Source organism: Dasypus novemcinctus, chromosome 3, assembly GCF_030445035.2.
Source record: "Dasypus novemcinctus isolate mDasNov1 chromosome 3, mDasNov1.1.hap2, whole genome shotgun sequence".
Lineage (NCBI taxonomy): Eukaryota > Metazoa > Chordata > Mammalia > Cingulata > Dasypodidae > Dasypus > Dasypus novemcinctus.
In genome coordinates this window covers 54,488,974-54,511,272 of record NC_080675.1, presented here as the reverse complement: position 1 = coordinate 54,511,272, position 22,299 = coordinate 54,488,974, and the positions used below count along the sequence as shown (strand labels likewise).

Below are 22,299 nucleotides of genomic sequence, written 5' to 3'. Positions count from 1 at the left end.
GGTACTGGAAAATCTTGCCTTACATGTTGTGTGTAAACGATTGCACTTCCTTTAGCAGAAAAATAAAAACAATTTATCTATTAGGCAAGATTGGGTAGAGCTCAAGGGAAAGCCTGTGCAGCCAGGGACAAAAAATCAAATAGCCAGAAGACAAAATGGTTGCAATTGCTAACCTTCATTTAAAAATTACAATCAAAAGTCACTTAATTTTGGTCAGATTTAGGAACATAATAGTTTAAATAAAAAATAATTGCTTTTGCCTAGGGAACACCATACAATGATCAACTCTCCATTTGTCTTTTCTGGTGACTGATTTACAAAATGCAGGTACAAATGAAAAGGACCCATTTTTTTCAATACTTTCTTAAAAAAAAAAAAAAAAGCTGACCGGAGTGCCTTATGTTCAACTACTGAAATTATAGGTTTTAAAACTTTTGTGAAACTCTATTGTTCAGAAATCATTTCTGCCTGAATTGCTTTCAGATTCTGATTACACTCCCTCTCATGTTTACCTCAGATTTTTTTGGAAGTTAAAAAAATCCCTTTAATCAAATAGAGAATAGAAACAAGGAATTCTTGTCATTTTCCTGTTTTTTAGGGTACTCCAGTTTTTCCATTCCCCTCTTAAAAAAAATAATCTACATAAAATCCTACAATAAAGTGCTTAAGAAATTGTTATGGTATGTGGCAGGTCGGGAAAAGCAAGGAAAACAAGATTCTAGTGATGTTAGGCTCTCTCAATTCAATTTCAGTATAATCCTGATGAAACTCAAAAAGTTTATGTATCACTGCCATCCATATCTAGTTCAGCTGTAGATTAGTAAAAAAATAAATATAAGTTTGCGAATATCCTCTCTGCCCTAAGAGAGGGAAAAGAGAGCCTTTTTATGGGCTTTTCGTTCATAAACAGTGGCATAAAATTAAACTGGACCCAATATTGTGCTAGAACCATTTTAATATAATTATACATATCTGCCAAGTCCAGGAAGAAAAGGTTTATGCATATATAACTTTTCCAGTTAACATCTGCAAGCATAAACAACAATGATCTCAGTTTATAAATTCATCAGGGTCAGAGCAATTGACCAATGTCTCTTTACTGCTAGGTTTACCAACAGTAAATTACAGATGAATTAGTGTCCTTTTGTTTTTCTTCTCTCACTCTCCTTGTTCAGAGACATTTTGTGGTAAAGTTTCAGTGCAGCTCACCTCCAGCCAAAGGTAATCTTTTTAGGTAAGTACTCAGTTGCTCTGAATTTTGCTTATAATTAAAACCTATTTAATCACAGAAGAACCCCTGCAGAGGTGGAGTTCAAGGTTGCATACAATAACAGATCACAGTTTTGAAGTCTAGCACAGATTTAAAACCACAGATGTACCATTTATATAAGACACACACTGATTGTCTCTTAAACTACATATTGACTCCTTATGAACATTATTTTTTAAATAAAGTAGTGCATCTAGGACAATCAGTCGCACAATTCACACAGCCCTGAAAAGTTTTTCAGTGCCAACTACCAGTTGGTCATGAAACGTGAATGAGCTTGAGACAATGTCCATTCCAACCAAGGATTGGCTAAAACATTAGAACACCTCTGCTTAAGAAGGCTATGACTTTCCCTCCCCTCACAACTTAGTTTTGTTTTGATATTGTTTATTTTTGGTGGTGTTTGGTTGCACATGGCAAGAATGTTTTTGATCACTTTGCAAATCAGGAAAACCAATGATCTAAAACTATGACAGGATCTTAAGTAGATTGGTTTGTCCATTTCAGGTTGCTGGTTGATAGGCCCCTCTAAGGCCCTTTATTTTTCTTTCTATGCTTCCCAGAACTTTGATCAGAAGATGGGTCTGAGCATCATCCCATCTAACTCTTTTAACCAATGCCTGGCTAAAACTGGAATGTCCAGCCCAGTATATTTAAAAATCACCCACAAAAAGAGGTTCTACAACAGGTCTTCACAAAACCTGGAATTTCCATGAGGATGTCTGATCTTTATAATCCAAGCAGTCAGCATTGAAGTTAAGCTTCCAGGAGGCAGTTTGGTCCTTATAATCCAAGCAATCAGTGGTTGAATTAAAACCCAAGCTTGAAGCTCCATATCCCTGGGTGGAGAGAGAAGCTGGGGACTGATTGAGATGGCTGGTGACTGCATTGGTACCCATGGGGCTGAGTGTGGCCCCTGGTCCAGGAAGCTGGTGATGCATAGGGGTCAAATAAGATCCACAGTCCATGCCCCCAAAGTAAGAGGTTGAGCCAGCATATCCTTGACTATAACCTGAAGCCTGAGTATAGGTCATGGGATAGGACCTCTGCATGCAGGAAGAGGATGTGGACAAGGGATCTGACAGTGGGGAGATGGAAGCTGGGCTCCAGATAGACACTGGAGCACTGCTGCTGGAAATGGCTGGGACTGAGGTACTAGAGGGGGGAGTGAATTGGCCACTTGTTCCACTCTCTGAACTCACTTCCCGAGCTGGCGATGTCTTCTTTTTGGCAGGTCTCACTTTGTTTTGACCTCCATTCTGTTGTTGCTGCTGTTGTTGGCGACACTTAGCTCTTCGATTCTTAAACCATACCTGGAAAGGGAAGGAAACATCTTTAATATTGTTTCAGTAACACTTTTAGAATAAGAGTAATTCCCAGATTATAAATCTTTCCTACATGGACAGTTGAGCTAAACAAACACTCTCTTCTGCTACTGAATACTTATTATGTCACACTTTCATACATGCTTCAGGATGTGTAAGAAAGTTGTGAGGCTCTGCCTAAAAGCACTTGGCCTGGCTTTACTTCTAGCCAAGAACAAAAAAATTTAAACAATAGAAATTTTAGCAAAATCATATGGCTAAAAATTCGCCATCCCATTTTCCTATCACTTCTTTGCTATCTTTATCTTGAGTGTGCACATACACATAGAGATATATATACTAGAACACTCTCACAATGGCATAGAATGTATCTATGTCTTTTTGAAGGAAACATAAGGGAAGTGGGGGAAACAATTTTGTTGATACATGGCAACAAGAACAATCTAAATCCAAATAGTTGACAGACCATCTTCTAGGAAGCAACTGGTAATAGGGAAGTTGGTTCCATCACCCTATCTCTTGTCTCACCTAGAAAGACCCCACTTAAAAAAGAAAGCACCAAGGAGATGAGTGATCCTGTTGAAGGAGGAGCTCTGAAAGCCATTATTTGCCAAAAGCTTATTTGTGGTAAGTGGCATGTACTCTTCTTTGAGCTCGAGGACAGTCCTTTCTGCTAGTCTCAACTCTGAAACTGGAGTCTGTGCCTTAAGGGTACTGCCACTCAGCACATGGATTCAGTTTCCTGTACTATGTTTTCTGACTTGTCAACTTAAGCCTCTGCATGCAACTTTGAAAATCCTCTTTACCAGCCCTGCTCGTGTTTTGCAATGTAGGAAGCTGTGTTTGGTGCATTAGAGGGCTGATCTGAGAAACTTACTGCAATTTTCTGAGCTGAAAATCCTTACTTGTCCTCTCGAGTGAGCTCTCTATATGGATGTCTTACCTCTAGTAGACGGTGCCAACAAGATGGACCTCAACACCACCAAACTATTCAGAACCTTGCTTTCTTTCATTGAGGACTTTAGTTCAAGCCTCAAAAGCACTAAAATATTTTCCACCTTACTTTGGAAAAGCCTTTCTTCTGGCCTGCAATTCACACTGATGTTTGGCACTTTCACAAACATGTCCTAGCTGAAGGCAAGTCCCAGACATGTTTGTGGTTTGGGTATTAACCATTCTTTCCAGAGAACTCTTTACTAGACTTGTTCTCCAGGGAAGCTGGGGTTGACTTTCTGTCTCCAGTTTAGGAAAACTCTTAGGGGTCATGCTTACTTAAATTTTAAGATTGAGGGAAAAGGGTGTCACTGGGGATATTATGTAGTTACTTTTCTACATGGCCCATTGCTAGCACATTCTGTTTAATCCCTAGTAAGTCAAAGAAAACTTTTATTGGGTTCGTTTCTCTGGTAAGAAAGCCAGATGCTACTATAGCCTGGCTCTACCACCAAACTGAGGTATGACCTTGAGCAGGTCATCTACTACTCTGTTCCTTCATCTGTAAAAATATATGGAATGTCCAGGCACTAAGCTTCTCTCACCCCGAAAAGTTTATGAGAAGGGGATATTAGAGACTATGCATCAAATCTGACCAATGCTGAGTCTCTGACCACCATGAAAGGAAGGGTTCTAGGACTTTGCTTTATCTCTGCAACTAAGTCAGCACTCTTACTGTGCAACCTGGGCCAGAAGATCCTTGCTTATAGGTTTGGGTAGGGATGAGGAGGCAAAAAAGGGGCTCAAGGAAAAAGAAATCAGGCATTCAATGGGAGTTAGAATATTTTACTGGTCTCCAAAGGATAGACTATTTTCAGGCCTCCTTCTGTTCCTCTCAAATACCTGGTCCTCAGCATCCTTCATCCTGCGGTGGGGGAGGTGGGGGAAATGGGCACAACCTGGAAGGATGATTCTGTCTCCATCTGCGTACCTGCACCCTGGACTCCGGCAAGTTGATTTTCAGCGCCACCTCCTCCCGCATGAAGATGTCCGGGTACCTGGTCTTGGCAAACAGGGCTTCCAGCACGTCTAGCTGTGCCCGGGTGAAAGTCGTCCTCTCCCGGCGTTGTTTCCGGGGGGTGGCTGCGGGACAAGAAGCCCAGGGCCCTTTAGGGTGGGGGAGCAGTTTCTTAGTCATAGGGGTCTCCGCGTATCCTTCGATTCCCCCTCTGCCCAACTGTGGACCCCACAGCACTCCCTGTCCTCCCGGCCCTCAACTCAGGGCCTACCAATGCTCTCCCCACCACCTCCCGACCTTGGCTCCTGCCGCAGACCCAGGGTCCCTTGACACATACTGCCCCTTCCGTAGCAACCCCCACTTCGCCTGAGGTCAGAGAATGCTCCATTCGGAGGTTGCTTCCAGTGTTAACAAAACAAATGAAATAAAAGGAAGACAAAAAACAAAAACCTTCAAAAATCCAACCCCAAACCACAACACAAAAAAAGCCATTCTGCAAAGTTAAAGGATCCCCCCTGAGGACAGGCAGCTTGGATCAACTGGACTAATCTAGATCCTGCTCATGATTTTCAGAAACCAAAGGACCTTTGTTCCTGCATCTTTAAAATGGGGGCATAGTTCATACTTCCTTCTAAAACAGGGGTTCTTAAACTTTTTTGTTCCACAGACCCCTCTGCCAATCAGGTGAAAACCACTGACCCCTTGTTAGGTCCACACTATACTGTGTATTATTTAATAAATATTATCACACCTGCACCAACACATCCCCACAAGAACATTTTAATTTCAATTCAAGCTTACCGACCCCTTAAGAACACTTGTTCTAGAAGAGTTAAAACAAAAAGACACACACAAAAAACAAGAATCCATATCTGATCTGAAAGCCCTTGCACCTGAGGGAAGTGACCCCGGACGACGGAAGTCACACCTCGGGGATGAGCGGTGAAGGGCTGGGAAGTCAGAGGGGCAGCCCCGGACCTAGCGGGGAGACCTGAGGGTGAGGAGGAGATAGGCGAGAGAACCTGGCTCCTCCAAGAGGGCACTTCCAAGGACTTGGGCATGGAGATATGCACACGGGCCTTTTGCCTACCTGGCAAGGGCAGTAACATTCCTCAGCCCACCCCAATGCAAGTCCCTCATTCACTTGATTTAGGAATAAGGCGATGAGATTTTCTGCAACCTTTGCAAATCCACCTACTCGCTTCTCCCCAACCTCTGCTCTCTCCTTGGTTGGTAAATACCCGGTGGAGCTGAGCTGATTCTTTGGAAAGAAAAGGGTGTCACATCCCTGCAAGGCAGGCGTGCAGAAGGGCAGGGTGAGAGGTGCGGTGGGGCTCACTTACCCGGGTAGCCCACAGAGGGGTGCAGCAAGTCCATTCCCGAAGTGGTCAGACTCAGCCCATTGACTGCGTAAGGCGGTTGCTTAAGATAAGACATCATGCTAAGGTTGTTTGAAGGCGCAAAGTCGACCCACGTCGGGGCGACCCAGTTGGACGGTCTCTCTTTTCCCGGGATGCACAAATTCAGGGTCCTTAGTAGATGGATTTGGGGTGGTGAAACTAAGGGCAAACCAAACAAAGGTGCTGGTTTACTGTTTCGGAGGCAGCAGCTCCTCCACGTTCCACCACTAACCTAAAAAAGAGCCGGGGTAAGGCAAGACAGAGGCTTTTAAAGGATTCCCAGACACCCTCCCCCCGCTGCTACGAAACTAGAGGGGATGGAGACCAGATAAACCTGTCTTCTCCACCCCCCACACTAAACTAAAAAAAAAGAACCCAAAGAAAGCAATTACAATCTGCCTCCCCACCCCCCCGCCCCCCCCCCCAAGAACAAAACCCCCAAGCCTTCAAATGCACACATTGCATTCCTATCCCTACATTTGCATAGGACTCATTGGCTGGCACTAGCTAATTGTCTCAAACAAAACTTGATTGGGGCCATTTGCAGAGACAAAGAACTCTTTGGCTAAATAAATAATGCTGATAACAAAGCCCATTGGCGAGAAACAAAGAAACAATTCAAGAAATCTACCTCTCCCCAGACTGTAGCCTTTCCAAGGCAGAGATTTTAATTATCTTAGCTTTTTACCACTTTCAACTGCAGCAAACCTAAAATGTCAGTGCATTTAACATCTAAAATACCAACTTGCTAATCGACAAACTTGAGAAAACTGCTCAACCACTATTATTCCACATTTGAAATCATTTCCAGTAATCATTTTCACCTAATTAGTAGTCTGAGTAATTAGATTTAGAGGTAAGTAACAGATTTATTAGGGTTTTAGAGAACCCTGATTATAAGCATTTAAAGAACTAAAGCTAAACAAACAAGTATTTAACTTTTAATCAACACGCATCAAATATCTAGACATACTTCAACAAAATGTCATCAATATTGGTATAGGGCTTGCTAGGAATTCTAAAGTAAAGTTAGAATCCTAACAGTCAGATAATGACAGGACGCCACATTTACAAGTAGAAAGGTTGTGCATTTGTAGTGCAAGCCACTTCTATGTTGATTTTGATGTGTGGAGGCTGCAGGTCCTGCAGGAGGCAAATTTTCGGACATTTGGGTCCTCAGCAGCTACAGCAGAGTTTCCTGTTTAACCCTAGCTACCTTTTGCTTATTTTAGTTTTGAAGGAAGACACACAAATATTTAAAGTTGTGGAATCACAGACTTTCTCCTCACCTTTCAAGTTTCCTGCAATTATATAAGAAAAAGAGCTTGGGGGGTAGGGGGTGGGGGGTGGGGGGGAAAGGAAGAAAAATAAGTCATTTACTTTCATTTGCTGAGTCTTCCCGGGGCAGAGGGATCCAAAATGGATGCTAATATAGACTGGAAGTTTGCAAGTCTGGCTTATATTTCCTAAAATGTGGCACTTAGGCTGCAAGGATCTCTACTTTGCAACTTTGACAGAGAGATTGCTTCAAAATGGCGGATACAAGATTAGGAGAAGTTCCCTCTTACTTTTACAGAAGTCTTACTGACTGGGTTTTAAGGATTCTGGGTTTTCCTTGCTTAAGAGATAAAGGCACAAAGTTCCAATTGTAACTGGGTTACTGTAACTTCTTCCTGATTTAAATTCATAGCACAAAAATCACATCCCCCTCACGGCTAATTTAATATAATATTATAAATGTCCTTAGAGGAGTTTGTATTATCCATCACTAACACTAATTTAGTTGCTCCAACAACAAAGCCTTTATGTTTTCTATTCTTCTCTTTTCAAGATGCAATTATTTGGAGGCTGTGAAAAATAACATTACTTTAAAATACAATCACTTATTTGTTTAAACACTCCTTAAGTTGTTTGTTTTTTAAATACAGTCTTACTACCTTGGAAAGTTCTGAACTACTACAGAGAAAACTACAATCATGGCAGATGTACACATGAGAATTATGGAAGTGCTCTTTCATGTAGTACTATCACCCAATTAGAAATGCCCAACATATCCTACAAAAAGTGGTACATTCCAGAAGAAAAAAGCAATAACCACAGAACGAGGACAGAAAACCTTGGAGTTCCTTTGCCCTTACTAGTGCAAAACAGCTAAAATTCACTGGATACAGTATTTTCATTTTCAGTCCTGGCTCCCCCTTAAAAAGAAAATGAGGAAAAAGAAGAAGAAAACTACGTGGTACTCTCAACAGCCAACAGAAGCATGCACTCTCCAAAGACGGGACCACGGCCCCCTCCATCTAACCTTCAAAGCCCTCCTCTCTAACTAGAGTCTAGAAGCAGGGAAAGAAATACCTTTTCAAAACTATAAGCCTCAATATGACCGCTCACGAGGTGGCCTCTGAAGAAGTCGTCCCTAGAAGGAGCCGGTGGCGGTAGCGCGGTGGGTCCTCGCAGCCGGTGGGCGCTCGCAACTTCGGGCGCAGTGGCTGGGTGCGGCGTCCCTGCCCCGTAGCCCCGCAGGCCCGGCGCCCGAGGTCTCGCTCCATTGCCCGCCCGGGCCTGCGCAGCCTTATATCTAACGGTCAATTCGTGCAATCTGTCGCGCCTTTCCCTCCCCCTCCTCCCCCCTCGTTTTGGTTTTTTTTTTTCTTCCAAGGAACCCATCTACCAGTTGCTCTGTCCTCGCTCAATAATAATTACCTCGTCCGAGAATTAATTATAATAAATGTTTTCTTGATAAACTAACGAGATAATCCGAGGGGCACACGTCCCTTAATTACAGGCCGCCGTGCTCAGCTCTGCTTCTCGTCCGGGCTGATTAATTTTCTGCATGATGGAAAGGAAACAAAACTACGCGGACTGGCGACTGGCCTGCGGCTGGGAAGACGACGAAGGGAAGGAGGAAAGAAAGAAAAAGGAGATACGTGGGCACGGTGAACAAGAGCCTGCTCTAGCCTCTCGGCGAACTCGAGTGAAAGTTTTTGGCCTTAGGGAATGAAACAACGCTGCCACCCGCCAGAGAGGGAGAAAAAAACTTGCCAAAAGGGTTGGCCTTGATTATTAATTATCATTCCGTGCAAGCCCGGGTGTTCACTACATGAGGAGGTCTGGGTGTCTAACTTACTTCGGGAGGAGGAGTTTGCCCCCACCCCTCTCTTGTGCTGATAACTTTTGGCGACTGGAAAAAGTCCCGAGGTGAGGTGGAGAAATCCTGACCTCGGAACCTGTAGGATGGAGGGGAGAAATTCAAGGGGCGACTTCTAGTTCTTTTCCCAAGTATTCCACAACTCCAGGGTTCCACGCAGCTCGCCCGTCTCTACCCGTAACCGCTTCTAGCCGTAAAGGAGGAAAAAGTCAACTCGGTGGAATTCTGGCGGAGGACATAGCTTAAAAAAAAAAAAAATGCTCCGAAATTGGACGTAGGATCTTCAGGAGTCACTTGAAAGCATCAACGCGAAGACTTCGGAGTTTGCGGCGCGACATGTTGCCAAAGGCCAGGTGCTGGCAGGGACCGTCTGCTGGTCCTCAGTGGGCAGACCAAAGCGGAGCTGGGCCTGGGCGAACCGCTCGACCCCCGCCCAGCCCCGGCCCTCGACGCCCCATTGTCCCCGAGCCTGGGAAGGGAGCGCGCGAGGACACGGGCCCTGCTACCGCCCCCATCTGAGCACAGCCGAGAGGCTGCCATCCCCGACGCACTAACCGCGTTCCTCGCCCGCCACTGTCTCCGGCGGAGCAGGAGCCACTCACCGCCACTTCTCCCGCCGCAGGTGCGCGCCGAGGGCTACGAACCATCACGGGCAAAGTTACGTTGCAAAACGGCTCTTCTAAGCTTCCTAGGCCTAAGGACCCGGTGCTGGGATCACGACAACCAGGGGGAGGGAACTGCACAACGGGGGCTTTTGGTAGAAGTAAAGAAGACCTGAAGCCTTTGGAAGAGGCCGAGAACGGAGAGCGAACCTTGGGCTGCTCTAGGTCAGGAAAGAGGAGATCCAAAAAAGCGAGACGCGAGCGCGTGGCCGGCAGAGGCCCGTCCTCCCCATCTCCGAGGTTACTCCTCGGGTTTCCCATTGCGTTCGTTAAGAGCAGGCAGGGACCGAGTGGCTGCCCCGGGCTCCAGCGGGTCGAGGTGAGCCCAGCGCAAGAGCTGGTCCGAGGAGGTACCTACATTATTATTATCATTGTTATTGTTATTATTTTAATAATAATACATCTACGTCTTTTTGTCTTGGACTCTAAAAAATATCCTTGTATGGATCCAAACGACCTCAACCAAAATCTGGGGGTCAAAACGCAAAGATCGCAGGAGAGCCCAGGAACGGGTGTTGACATAAAAACAAAACCATTAACAAAACCCCTCCGAAGCATCTCAAATTAGACGCAGGGTTACGACAGCGCTTTGCAGAAGCAGCAAGCCCAGGAACGCATTTCCTCCCTCCGACTCCTGCCCTCATAGTAAAATTTTCTCAAGGATAGTTAATACACCTTAGATTTTATAAGACAGAAAAAACCACATCAGCCTTCAGAAAAACTCCACGTTCGCAGAGGTGCATCGGTCGCTCTGTTCGAGGTACTGGGGTGATGGTAAACAGAGAAACAAATGGATATGGATATAGACACACGATTCAGATAGGCGGACACTTACCTTACTGCTGCATAGGAGGTTAGAAAAAAATCAAATTATCCTTCAAAATTCCAAATAACCAGCTATCCTAAAAGAAATCAAGAGTTTTGAGTTAGAAATCTTGCAGTCTTCACCATTCCATAAAAAGTCAAACACAACAACAACAACAAAAAATTTAAAAGACCAGACAATGAAGAAAGTGGCTAGAGTTCAAAACTTGCGTGGGCACCTCTGCGATACATACAAAGTAGACGTGGTCAGGGCTGCTCTAGCGATTTTTATTTTTAATAACAGTGGAGGCTGAGTTGGAGCTGAGGTCGGTTCCGCTCTCAGGGAGATTTGCTGAGAAAGCGCCTCTCTGGCAACTTTTTGACGCAAACTCTCCAACCAATGGCAGGGAGAGAATGATTGACACATCTAAGCCAGAGGGAAAATAATAAAAACACACAACAGGGGGAGGAAAACAGGCCGCTGCTGCACAGGGGGACGAGCAGGCAACAAATCCAGGCCTCCGACATTACCAGAATGTTCTTGAAAGACACTGGGCTTTGCTTAGAATATACATTATGGGCCGAAGCATGTGAACTAATTGTATAATTAAAATGATGGACAGGAATGCCTCCCCTTACCTTCTTTTCCTCTTCTTCCTTTTCTCCCTTTACTCCCTTCCTCCCCCACCCCGCCCATCCCGTCTTTTTTTTTTTTTTGTCTTAGGAAAGGGGAGAGAGGAAACCCGTAAAATATACATACGTAAAGGCTGGAGAAGGGTGGGGGTGCAGGATACCTAAGTTATTGCATTCGACTTGGGGAGGAATTGTGTGGATCAGAGGCAAAAAGCAAGTCAAAGACTGAAGCTTAAAAAACCCTCTCTGCCGACTCGAATAGGGTCAGACCATGCAGAGGCCAGAAGGGGTAAAAGAAGGAAGGCTGGGAATGAGGTGCGCGGGTGTAGGGAAGAGAGAGACAGATACACACGTCCCAAAACGAACTATTTTCAAAAACTCGGAGTCTCTCCCACTCGTTACGTCCTCATAAACACCCCCTGGTCCGCATACGAGAGACCCGGGCTCCCGGGACAGCGCAGGGTTTGGGGCTGAGAAGCCCGGGGCCGCCTGCAAAGAACGCGAACCCCTGAGTCTAACCTCGGGGGGGGGGGTGGTGGACGGGGGCTTGGAGAGGTAGCAGGAGACCCGTCAGGCTTCTGGGGCGTGAGCGTGGGGTCCGCAGGATACGCGTGTTGGGAGTGAGCGGATCGGGAACAACCGTCATTTCTGGATGAGAAAAAACGCCACCAAACCCGCAACACTGCGGGGCCTGGAGTTAACTGGGCGGGAGCCGCCCGAGCCCGGGACCGAGAGCCGGGAGGCTGGGAAGTGTGTCGGGGGACCCCAACCGGAGAGATCGAACCCCAGCCTAACTTCTCCGCCTGACACTGAGACCGGGGATCCGACACTTTCAAGCAGAGCTGGGTCCCTGGAAAAGCAGAATAAGATTGGGCGGCGTATGGGGGGCGGGGAGGCGGGGAGCACAAGACGGCCCTTCCCTCGCAACTCCCAATTCGGCAAAAGAAAAATAAAATCTCTTCCTAAACATCTCTCCCCATCCTCGCAACCACGGCCAGTGGGCCCGAAGAAACAGCTCGCTGCCTTTAATTTGGGGACCTATGTTAATGAAGTTGGTAATTAATTCGTCGCTTTGTTGTCGGTTCTTATACTGTATGTGTAATCAAATGTGGCCGTCCTTGGGATTTGCAGCAATTAACAAATTACGGGAGTGCGCGCTCGGCAGCCAGGCGGGCTGGGGCCCGGGCTCCGGCGGGGGCTGCGCGCTCGCAGGCCGCGGCGCGGCTCGCAGGTGTCTCCAGAGCTTTGGGCTCCCGCGGCCCCACGCACCCCCGAGCGGCCCGGGGCCCGCCCAGCTGCTCGCCAGCCCTGCGCGGCCGCTCCCGCCCGAGGAGTCTGCTGGCGGTCGCGTTCCCAGGAGCCGCGACTTTCTGGGGGTCGGGGCTGGGGGGAGGATAAGGACCTTTTTGCTCACCCCGCCCCCACTGTACACCTGGCGACCGCCTCCGAGGCCTTTCATCTAGTGGAGGGGGGTGGGGACACAAATGCCCCAAGCGGTCTGGCCGGCGCAGCCCGGGCTGTCACAAGCGCTCGTAGGGAGCGCCTGTCCCGAGTCACGCGGCTTTTAATGGTGTTAGGGCAAATCCACCCCGACCTCCTGTCCCAGAGACCTCTCCCTACCCCGAATGAAAGAATATTTTCCCCAGTTTGATCAAAATGTTTAAAGCACCAAACAGGGAAAGAAAGAAAAAGAAGAAGATGAAAAGAAAAATGGACATTGTGGGTATGGCGAAAGGGAAGGGCGGGAGGGAGGCCTTGGGAACAATGCGGATGGGTGGAGGAATATCAGAATACGCGCTTATGAACTCCACCAAGCCAGAGAAATTCTTTAGACAGGGACATCCATCCACTGCGAGGCCCATTGTGGGAAGACCCGCAAGCCCTATCTCGACAGTGGCCACGTCCTCTCAGATGGCGGGGGCAGCATCTCTCTGAAAAGTCCCCGGTTCTGTTCGACTGGGGCAGATTGCCGCTCGGTGGGGCGTGGGAGGGCTTTTCCCCTTCCGGGGACCAGCGGCAGACGGCTGCCGCTTCTCCTTTGCCCTCTAGTCTAATAACTTCACAGAAATGCGGGCCAATAACCCGCGAGTTGGAAATGGACAGTGTTAAATAAACAAGGGTCTCTTTAAAATTCTCATCCACTTCAGATGTCTAAAGTAAGATTGTGATGATTTTGTCACGGTTTGGTAAATTTACCCCTTTAAGAGGCTTTCATAAATCCCAGAACACACCTTCAGCCAGATTTGAATATAGATTTAGGTTTTAAAGCCCAGAAGCTGGAAACACTGCTTTATCAAAGAGAATTTCCCTTTAGCTTAGCAATGTGCTGAAGCTCTTAAAAGATTGGATCAGAGAGAGAGAGAGAGACAGAGGGGAGAAAGAGAACTAGAGACAGAGAGGCAGACAGGAGGAAAAAAAAAAAAAAAAAGACTTTCTTTTTCATTCTAGAGGAATTCTGCCCAGACTCTGCAGCAGTTGGTAGCAGGCAAGCTTTCTCTTGGGTGTCTCCTGGAAAAGTTGCAAAATTGCTCTTCACCTGTAAGAACATGCTCTTTATCTTCCAGTCTCTTCTTGTCAATTTGGAAATTGCAGACAACCCGTCTCAGGTACAGTCCCCACAAACCTTACTTAGGACAAAAGCCACTGGCTTGGGGAGGGGAGGGGCTGGGCTGTTGTACCAAAAACCTTAGACACTTCACGGGAGAAAAAGACTCCTGGGATGAAAAGTCTAACGCCTGATTTTCAGTAAGTTCTTGAACTTGCAATATACTTACTATCTAGTCATTCTATTTTCTTGCTCCCTGTTTATTTTTTTCTGTTGTGTCGTGTGTATATTTTTTCTTCTATTTTTTTATGAGTCTGACTTACTGTAGCATGCTTTGTGTTTTTAAATAATTTTCATGAACAATTGGATGATTTTAATTGCCATGTGTACAATGATCTTGGTCTGCATATGAGATATAAGTATTCAGATGCTAAATTAAGAAAACGACCACAGGAATCGTGTTATTTGTCTTGTATGCAGTTTCCAGAATATGGCTGATATTCAATATTCATATTCTGAAATCAAGATTCATCTCTGGCACTAGCTTGGGTGTACTTTCTCCACGCCACATGCCAGGCCAGTTTAAAATATTCCAAACTTTCCTCCAAGTTTATTAACTATGAGGAGGGGGAGTGGGGGAGGGGGAGGGGAAAAGAGAGAGCTGGGGATTCTTCCAGGCTAATTAAAAAAAAAAAAAGAACAAAACCCATATTCCGTGAGAACACAGCCTCTCAGGGGAAAGGAGCTGGTTAGACTCCCTGAACACTTACTTCAGAAATATGAAGATTAATTTCCAATCTTTTCAGCAATTCAGTGGACAGTGAGGGACCATGTCTAGTCTTAGAATTGCCACAATACTTAAAAAGAAGTCATTTTTATTACATTTTAGATATGTCTTTATAACAAACTTTGACAAGATAAACTTTAATTTAAAAAAAGGTTTAAAATTGGCAATCCGGGCAGAAGTTGGAGGAAAATATAAGGCAATGGGGCATTTATGAATTAAGCTGAGGTCACCCATTCCTTGCATTGCGGTCCTTTCAGGAAAGAGGGTAAGGGAGAAGGAAACAACTTCAAAGATAGTATTGTGCTGCCTCGATAAAAGAGGAGGAGGCAAATTCCAAATGCGAAAAAGAGGAAAAGAGAACCATGTTGTTCCGGAATGAAACGGATTAAGATTGTGTGACAAGTGTGAGATCTGGGGCTGTGAGACATTTATGAGCTGAGTGTGAGCTGTGAGGTATGCCTCTGTCCCTGAGAGTGTGGGGACCAAGTGTGTGTGCAGAGCGAGGGTAGGGTGGGTGACAGGAAGGGCATGTGTGAGTGTGAGAGACAGAGAAGTGTGTGTATGTGTGTGTGTGTTGGAAGGGTGTGGATGGGAATGTGGATGGATTGATGAAGGGTGTTAGCTGTCAGTTTACATAATTTTCATCTCCTGGTCCTGAAGTTTCCTTGAAATCAATTCTACTGCAGGCAGCAGGCTTGAGCTTACAAGAGCTGATATAAAACAACCATTACAGTCCAATATCTTGCCTGTTTGCAAACTTCATTTAAAACTGGGGAAAAAAGACCCAGGAAAGGTTTTGTAAGAAAGGAAAAGAAGAAGAAAAGAAAACCACAGTGAAGCTTTAAACTAGTTTGGATAAATCTCTAATCTTTTATTTGTAACCTTTTACAAGCTTTATTTCCCGTATATGAAAAGCTTCTTTTCTTTGGGCACGACAGACTTTTTCCTTTGGATTTTTAATTAGAGTCCATCAATTGTAGCCATATTTAAGAATCAATATAAAGTAATCCTTCGAGATGGGATAAGGTTTTAATCGAAAATCTAATTTCCCACTCTTTGCAGATCATTTTTAGGTGCCGGTTGGTTTTAAAAGAGTTCAGTTTTTAAAAGACATGACACCTAAAACCTGGAAAAGATCATGTCTACAAGAAACCAACTGAGGTTGCCTTACAAAGAAGGAAAGTCTGGCCGTTGTTAGGAACTTTTTTCCTTCTACTTGGAAGAATTTGACTTATTTTCCCCTCAAATGTTATTCTCTAAGGTGGCTCCTATGAGAGTTTTGCATTGAAAGAAGAGAGAAAAGGAGAGGAATTGTTGGATTGGAACAGTATTTTCATATGTGAAAGATAGTAACCCAATTTTTTTTAATTAACAAAGGAAACAGAGCTCTTAACAGATCCCTTTAACTATATGCTTCAAAATTCCCAAGTTTAAAGAATAAATGCCACACACACTTTCCTTTTTTGTTCATGGATGCAAACTTTCTACTTTCCTATCAAGGAATAAATATTTTCGACAAATTTTAAAACTTCAAAATTAGACTTTTGCAATTTTTAATTTTTTACAATTGAAAACTTGCTATCACAAAGCACAGAATTTTAAACAGTTTTGCCAGAATCACTGGCTTTCGGTTTGTCTTTTAAAGAAAAATGAAGCAAAAAAAAAAAAAAAAAAAAAAAAAGGAAAGAAGAAACACTAATTGTAGGTGCACAGCCCGAACACTTTGTGCTACTGAATGATCAAGCTGAGGTATTTATTCAAAAGCTGCACATAATCTAAATGTGCACACTGCATTTTCAACAAACATCTGCTTCAGTTTAAAAATCTGCAGATCATGTAGAAGTTAATAGGAGTATTTTAGTGACTGTACTTTTTATTGTTAGGTCAGTTAAGTGAATTTGATTTTTAAAAATTACCTCATCGTGTTTGCTTTTTATAATCTGAATGAGGCGGGTTTGAACATATTTGAAACCCGTGCTTTTATCTGCAGAAATTTCAATTTTTAAGAAAAGTCCGGCATTTAATGCACTCCATGACGGACTAAATTTCAGAGAAACTCTCTTGTATTTCTCCGTTATCGCGTCTAACGAAAACCTGGGATTTTCCATTAATTAAAAAAAAAGTGAAAAATATAATGCATCTTCATTAGGAAAATTGACTGCTGTGCTCACGACAGTTCTTAATTGAAAAGGCAACCTATTTTAATGGTGTGGTTGAGAAGAAGATTACATACTTTATCCAAACACAAAGACAATTAATAATGAGAAGCAGGCTGCTGCCATTAACTCTAATGCAGTTGCATCAATGTCAGTGAAAAGTGCTCATACCTGAGATTCATGGGGCAAACTCCCCCGGCTCCCTCCTTCCCCAATTCACCCACTCCTTAATTTAGGTTTCTTAACAGGCAAGCGTCGGGAAAAGCTGTGCTCAGGCGGACTATTTTCGGGCAAGTGCAGCTTCGGGCCCGACGCCCCTGCCCGCGGGTCGCGCATCACGGCACTGCCCAGCCCGAGGGCGCCGGAGCTGCGGGTCTCTCCGCGCACACCTCGCGCCCGGCTCCAGCGCGCGCGGACCCCGAGCGAGGGCGGCCGCTGTCTCCGCGCGCTCGAGGTTTTAGAGGCCCAGGGCCACCAGGTACCTGTGAGAAGTTTAACAAACTGGACTGGGCTGCCTCGGAGAGGCTTGGTTCTGCTTAGATTCATTTACTTAAAAGTCCTGAAAAAAAATCTTTAAAAATTGAACGTGTGTGTGTCTGTGTGTGTGTCGGGGACCATCTGGTAGCACAGAGCCATACGGCGAGTCAACCAAGTTTTCCAAAACGTCCCCTCCAGCTCTCGGGCCGGGGGAGCAAAGCGTGCATGCGTGTGTGCGCGCGCACGTGTGTTTGTGCTTGCGCGCGCGCGCGAGTGTTTGGGGGAGGGGGATCCCGGACCTTTCCTAGATGCGAGCACGCTCCGACTCGGGACTGGGAAGTGGGGAGGTGGCGGAGGCCTCCGGGCTTTTCACAAAGCGGACGAGGCGCGGCCGCAGAGGCCACGCGGCAGCCCGCTCGAACCCGGGGCCGCAAGCTGGGGGAGCCCGCCTGGGAAGGGGAAACCCCGGGCTCCCGCTCGCGGCGCGGACGCAGCGGCTCCGCCTGGTCGTACCGCCGCCCTGGCCTCGCGCTGCCGGGTGCGGGGACTGGAGGGCGCCGTCTGTCCTGGTTGCTCTCAGGTGCCGGGGGTGGGCACAGGATGAGGAAGTGGCATACTCTCACATTGGGTCTTTACGGGGCATTTCAGAACCCGCAAAGGTCTAGGCCCTTTTACTTGGAGTCTTATAGCCCTCGGAACCCTGTCCCTTCCCCGCTCCAATTTATGCTCCCGGTCGAGGCTCGAGCACCTTCCGAAGGGGGTGCCCCCCACCCCCACCCCGCCCCATCGGTATCACAGCCAGCTGGGGTCAGGGTAAGACTCCAAGCTAACAGGTGTACCCACCCCAGCCTGTCACCTCCCTATACCAAAGGGCTGGGTGTGGAGTGGGGGGAGGGGTGGCCCTTCGACTAGGTCCTGCGGCCTCTGGTATTGGCCAGCTGTGCTCTGAGCGCCAGCGAAAGAGGTGTGGCTGGGGTCTGGGCGGTGGAGGTGTCTGGGAGCGAAGAGTAAGAAAGTGGTCATCTGTACAGGCTGCCCCGCGGGACCTTCACCCATGTATCCAGCCTTGTGGGACAGAGGGAAGCAAGGACCCCATTTTCCAAGGCCCAACTGGGTACATCTCCCTTGAGGGACATGCCTCACATGAAAGGACATGCAAGTGCAGGCATCCCTCTGTGTCCTTAGTGTTCCTGGGCTAGCCCTGTTTTCTCCCGGTCAGCCTTATTCCAATATTCCCCCCTGCTTCTGTCTACTTGTCTACAAATTCCTTGCAGACTTACCACTTTCGGGGTGCTTCCCAGGGATTAGGGAACCTCTCACAGCCTCTGAAGACAGGCAGGTCTGGAGTTTTCCCTGAACCTCAAGCTCCTCCTCTCCCTTCCTTGGAACTGGTTGGCCTCTAGAGCATTGTCACCTCCTTTTGGTGAAAGCCAGCTATCAACTACAGGATGGTCCAGGAACCTTCTCCTCTTCTTCCCCAACTCCCCCATGATGTACCTAGAGCTTTTTCTGGTCTTTTCCAGATCACTAAATCTGAGGCACTCCAGCTATTATTTAGCAACCAAGTCTGGTCTCCTGTTGATGAGAGCAACAGTATCAGCTGGATGTCAAGGAAGGGACCAGGCTTCCTAGATAAATAAGAAGTGGTTCCTGTCTGGGGAGAGTTTGAAGCCCAGATGTCTTACTTGCCCACTGTCACAAAAGCCACAATGGACTGGCTTGTATTTGTGGATCTGTTTCTTGGCATTTAACATATGGATGTTGGAGGTATCTTTATTAGTATGTGTGTGACTTTGGATAGCCACTCAATAATGACATTCTTAATCATTTATTGAATACCATTTAAGCCAGTTTAGTAACAGACAGTAGATTTTAGCCTAAATGGCAGTTTTCTGGCAGCCTATTCAACTAATGAACAAGTAAAAATGAAATATATAATTTTTTCCAAGCTTAGCTCCTGAATATGACAGAGCTATACCAGACTTCACCAAATATAGATAGTAGCTTCCAGGTTACTTTTGGAAAAGTGGTTTTATTCTGGTTGTGCTCTCATATTTGATGGGTAAATATGTCAGAGAAACAGCAAAGGAAACAAGCATGGTCCATAGATACTGAGTACCAACCGAATCATGGGCCTGAGTTTATCCTGACCTTTTCCAACTGTTATAGTTAAAAAAAAAAAAAAAAAGAACAGAAGTAGCAAAGGCCTGGGTGAAGTTTACTTTTCTAACATAAAGACCTTCTGTAGACAACCGATACTCACCAATGAAATAGGCACTTTAAGTAAACTTGATGATAAGCACTTGAAGGGAAATCAAACAGCTCCATTATCATTAAGAAATATTTTTAAATGTCTTGATAGTTGGTATTGGGTAGGTAGATACAACTTCAGTCAACTCTGGAGTAAAAGCAAAATTCCCATTAGACCATTCAGGCTTAAGTTTAATTGCACGTTGAATCAATTTGTCTGTTAACTAATTTCTTCACACAGGGTGGAATAAATGAACTCAACGTGATGTTCAAGGTTCATGCATGTTGCATTTATCAGGACTTCATTCCTTTTTACTACTGAATGATATTCCATTGTATGGTCTCTTCATGTTCAAATTTGGTTTCTAAAAACTAAAATCAGGAGGCCACTGAATATAATTTATTATGTGTTTACATAGATTATGTGCTTCCCAGTATAAGATAATTTTTGTGATAGGAATGAAAACAAACTTTAGATTTAACTCTCTATTCTGTTAGCCAATATCTAAAAGATGTAGAGACTATATGTGTGTATGTACCATTATTACATTCTTACCTTATTTCTAATATAATAAAGTAGTCAAAATAGTTATAAAGAGTATTTTTTTAAAACACCCTTTCTTGAGTTAGAAATAGTAATTGTTTTTTGTTTGCTTTTGGCTTCAACTATTTGCCAGTTTTGGAATTTGATAGCTGCAGTTCCCTTACAATTTAGGATTTCCCAAGAAATGACAGTTTTTTCTGTACAGATTCTCTCCTCTTCCCATTTATTTGCTCCCCATTTATTTATTTTCTTCCCATTTATAAAACAGATACTGCCATGAACTTTTCCATAGGTCATTGATGGAGTTATTAAATGTTGTGATCAAGTGGTAGCTGAACGCCAAATCTCTATAGAGGCGACCAGTGAATAAAGCCTTCCTTTTTCTGATGAACTTTGGCAGGAAGAATTAAATGCTACCTGTTATGAAGCAATTTATCAATCAATGTCTGTTTGGACCCATTTCAGTCTTTAACCTAGCTAATAGTTACTTTAAATTTGGGTTATGGTTTGTGATCCATGGCATAGTCTTTGGTCTGCAGAGAGGCCATATTGATTAATGTTCTTGATGTACATTCTTCAGGTTTTTTTAAATCCTAAAAACATCCCAAAATTCATTCTTGAATAATTTCTTTTTAATTTCCTTCAGAGCTAAGAGGATATGAGATCCCCTTTGTTCTGGAGCTGCCAATTCTGATGTTCAAGGCATTCATCCCAGAGAATGTACTTATGATTTTTAAGTTCCATAAATTCTTCAAACTAAGCCCCTATAGTCCTAATACCACTTTACCAGCTTAGATTTTGTCATCTTGAGAATGAAAAAAAAAGTTGTCATGAAATTAGGTAGCTATTCATACTATGAGTATGAATTTATTGAATTTAACTGGCAAAGAGATCTATTGCAAATAAAGGAGGTGAAAATAGAAGCTTAAAATATTCAGGACTGAGAATAGAACATTTAATTTCTGATTCTCTCTGCAGGTGGGGTATGAAATAGAATGTAAGTGTTGCTGATGCCAGAATGCTTGCCTATTTTTACGCTTCCGAAAGGGATGTCGGAGTGGAAAGGGATACTTATTAAAGTACAACAGGGTTTATGTAAAAATTCATTAAGCTTAAGGAGGGTAGTATTTGCATTATGGGAAATTGTGGGTCTCTTGGCACCAAAAAGGTATATGAGGAAGATGGTGAAATGAAAAGGAGATGAGAATCCAGACACTCCATCAAGCAGCCTTACCCTGTGACAGACCCAGAGGCAACTCCAAAGCCACCAGGGCAACTGCCTGTTCAGTTTGCCAAAGAGCCAGATGCTGTTGCTTGGAAGAATCTCTTCCACAGCTTGATGTCTGGGCCCTGTGATTGCCATCCAAAGAACAGTGGTGTGGCATGCTGGGATGAATGCAATCCCGGCATCCCACTGCATTTTTTTTAAAGGAATTATTTTAAATTAAATAAGTTTTAAAAGTCAAATATTATTTTTCAAATTTTAAGAAGGAAGTGGGAGGACAGTTGTATAAATCAGGGCTGTATCTTTGAAAATATATATCCTTTTAAAACTTTCTTTTGCTTGCAAATCGTATTTAATTATCCCTTGAGGAGTGGGATATTTAGAATAGAGAAAAGGCCAGCCACCATTTACAGTGATGAAATAAAAATCTCTACAATCTGGACAAATGTTGATGCTGATAATATATATTGTTTATGTTATTAAATATCATTTCCAATATTTACTTGGATGAAAAAAAGTAAGATATTCAATTTTAGAAATAATTTAGCAAAAAAACTTCAATTGTGTGTGCCACCAAATGTGTTTAAATTAAAAAGGCCATAAAAATTATTAGTGACATTTAAGGGGAAAAATCATGCCTGTCTGATGAGTTGCTCATATTTCTTGTTAAATATCAGAAAATACTGTCATATGAAGCAACATCCATACTTTTCAAAGTATGTGTTTATATCTGCTATGTTGTAACTGAGTGAAAATAGCTACTGTATGTCTTTGAATCAATCAGGCCACTTAAAAAAATGAATGTAACGTGATGCTAGCATACCACCAAAATCTTTGTTATTTTTGTGTCATCTTTTATTTGTTACAATTGTAGGAAATTTTTACCGTTACCATTCTCGGGCTTTATCTAATAGCCTAATAGTAAGTGCCCGAATATCATAGTAAATCTGTAATTTCTTTAATCATTGCGATCAATGTGATTCATGGAATGATTAATGTAGCCATGGTAACAGGAAATGGTTAAAAAGATAATCAAAATATTTAGACAGTAATTACTTACTGTAGAGCAGTGGTTCTCCACCAGGGGTGGTTTTTCCCCTCAGGGGACATTTGGCAATACCT

The 22,299-nt window shown here is 44.4% G+C and overlaps 1 protein-coding gene across 1 annotated transcript; it reads right to left on the bottom strand.

Annotated features, from left to right (window-relative positions):
• Window positions 1-937: 937 nt before the first annotated feature.
• Window positions 938-9,057, bottom strand: OTX2 (orthodenticle homeobox 2). Its single transcript, XM_058293375.2, has 4 exons — window positions 8,302-9,057; window positions 5,890-6,178; window positions 4,520-4,671; window positions 938-2,583 (listed from the first exon to the last, which is right to left on the bottom strand). The coding sequence occupies exons 1-4, from the start codon at window positions 8,611-8,613 to the stop codon at window positions 1,963-1,965; spliced, it is 1,374 nt and encodes a 457-aa protein (XP_058149358.1). The 5' UTR covers window positions 8,614-9,057; the 3' UTR covers window positions 938-1,962.
• Window positions 9,058-22,299: the final 13,242 nt, after the last annotated feature.

Coding starts and splice junctions, on each gene's coding strand:
- OTX2 (XM_058293375.2), bottom strand. CDS start 8,613: ATGGGTTCCTTGGAAGAAAAAAAAAAACCAAAACGAGGGGGGAGGAGG. Junction 4,672..5,889: donor CCCCTCTGTGGGCTACCCGG/GTAAGTGAGCCC, acceptor CTTGTCCCGCAG/CCACCCCCCGGAAACAACGC. Junction 2,584..4,519: donor TGCCGGAGTCCAGGGTGCAG/GTACGCAGATGG, acceptor TTCCCTTTCCAG/GTATGGTTTAAGAATCGAAG.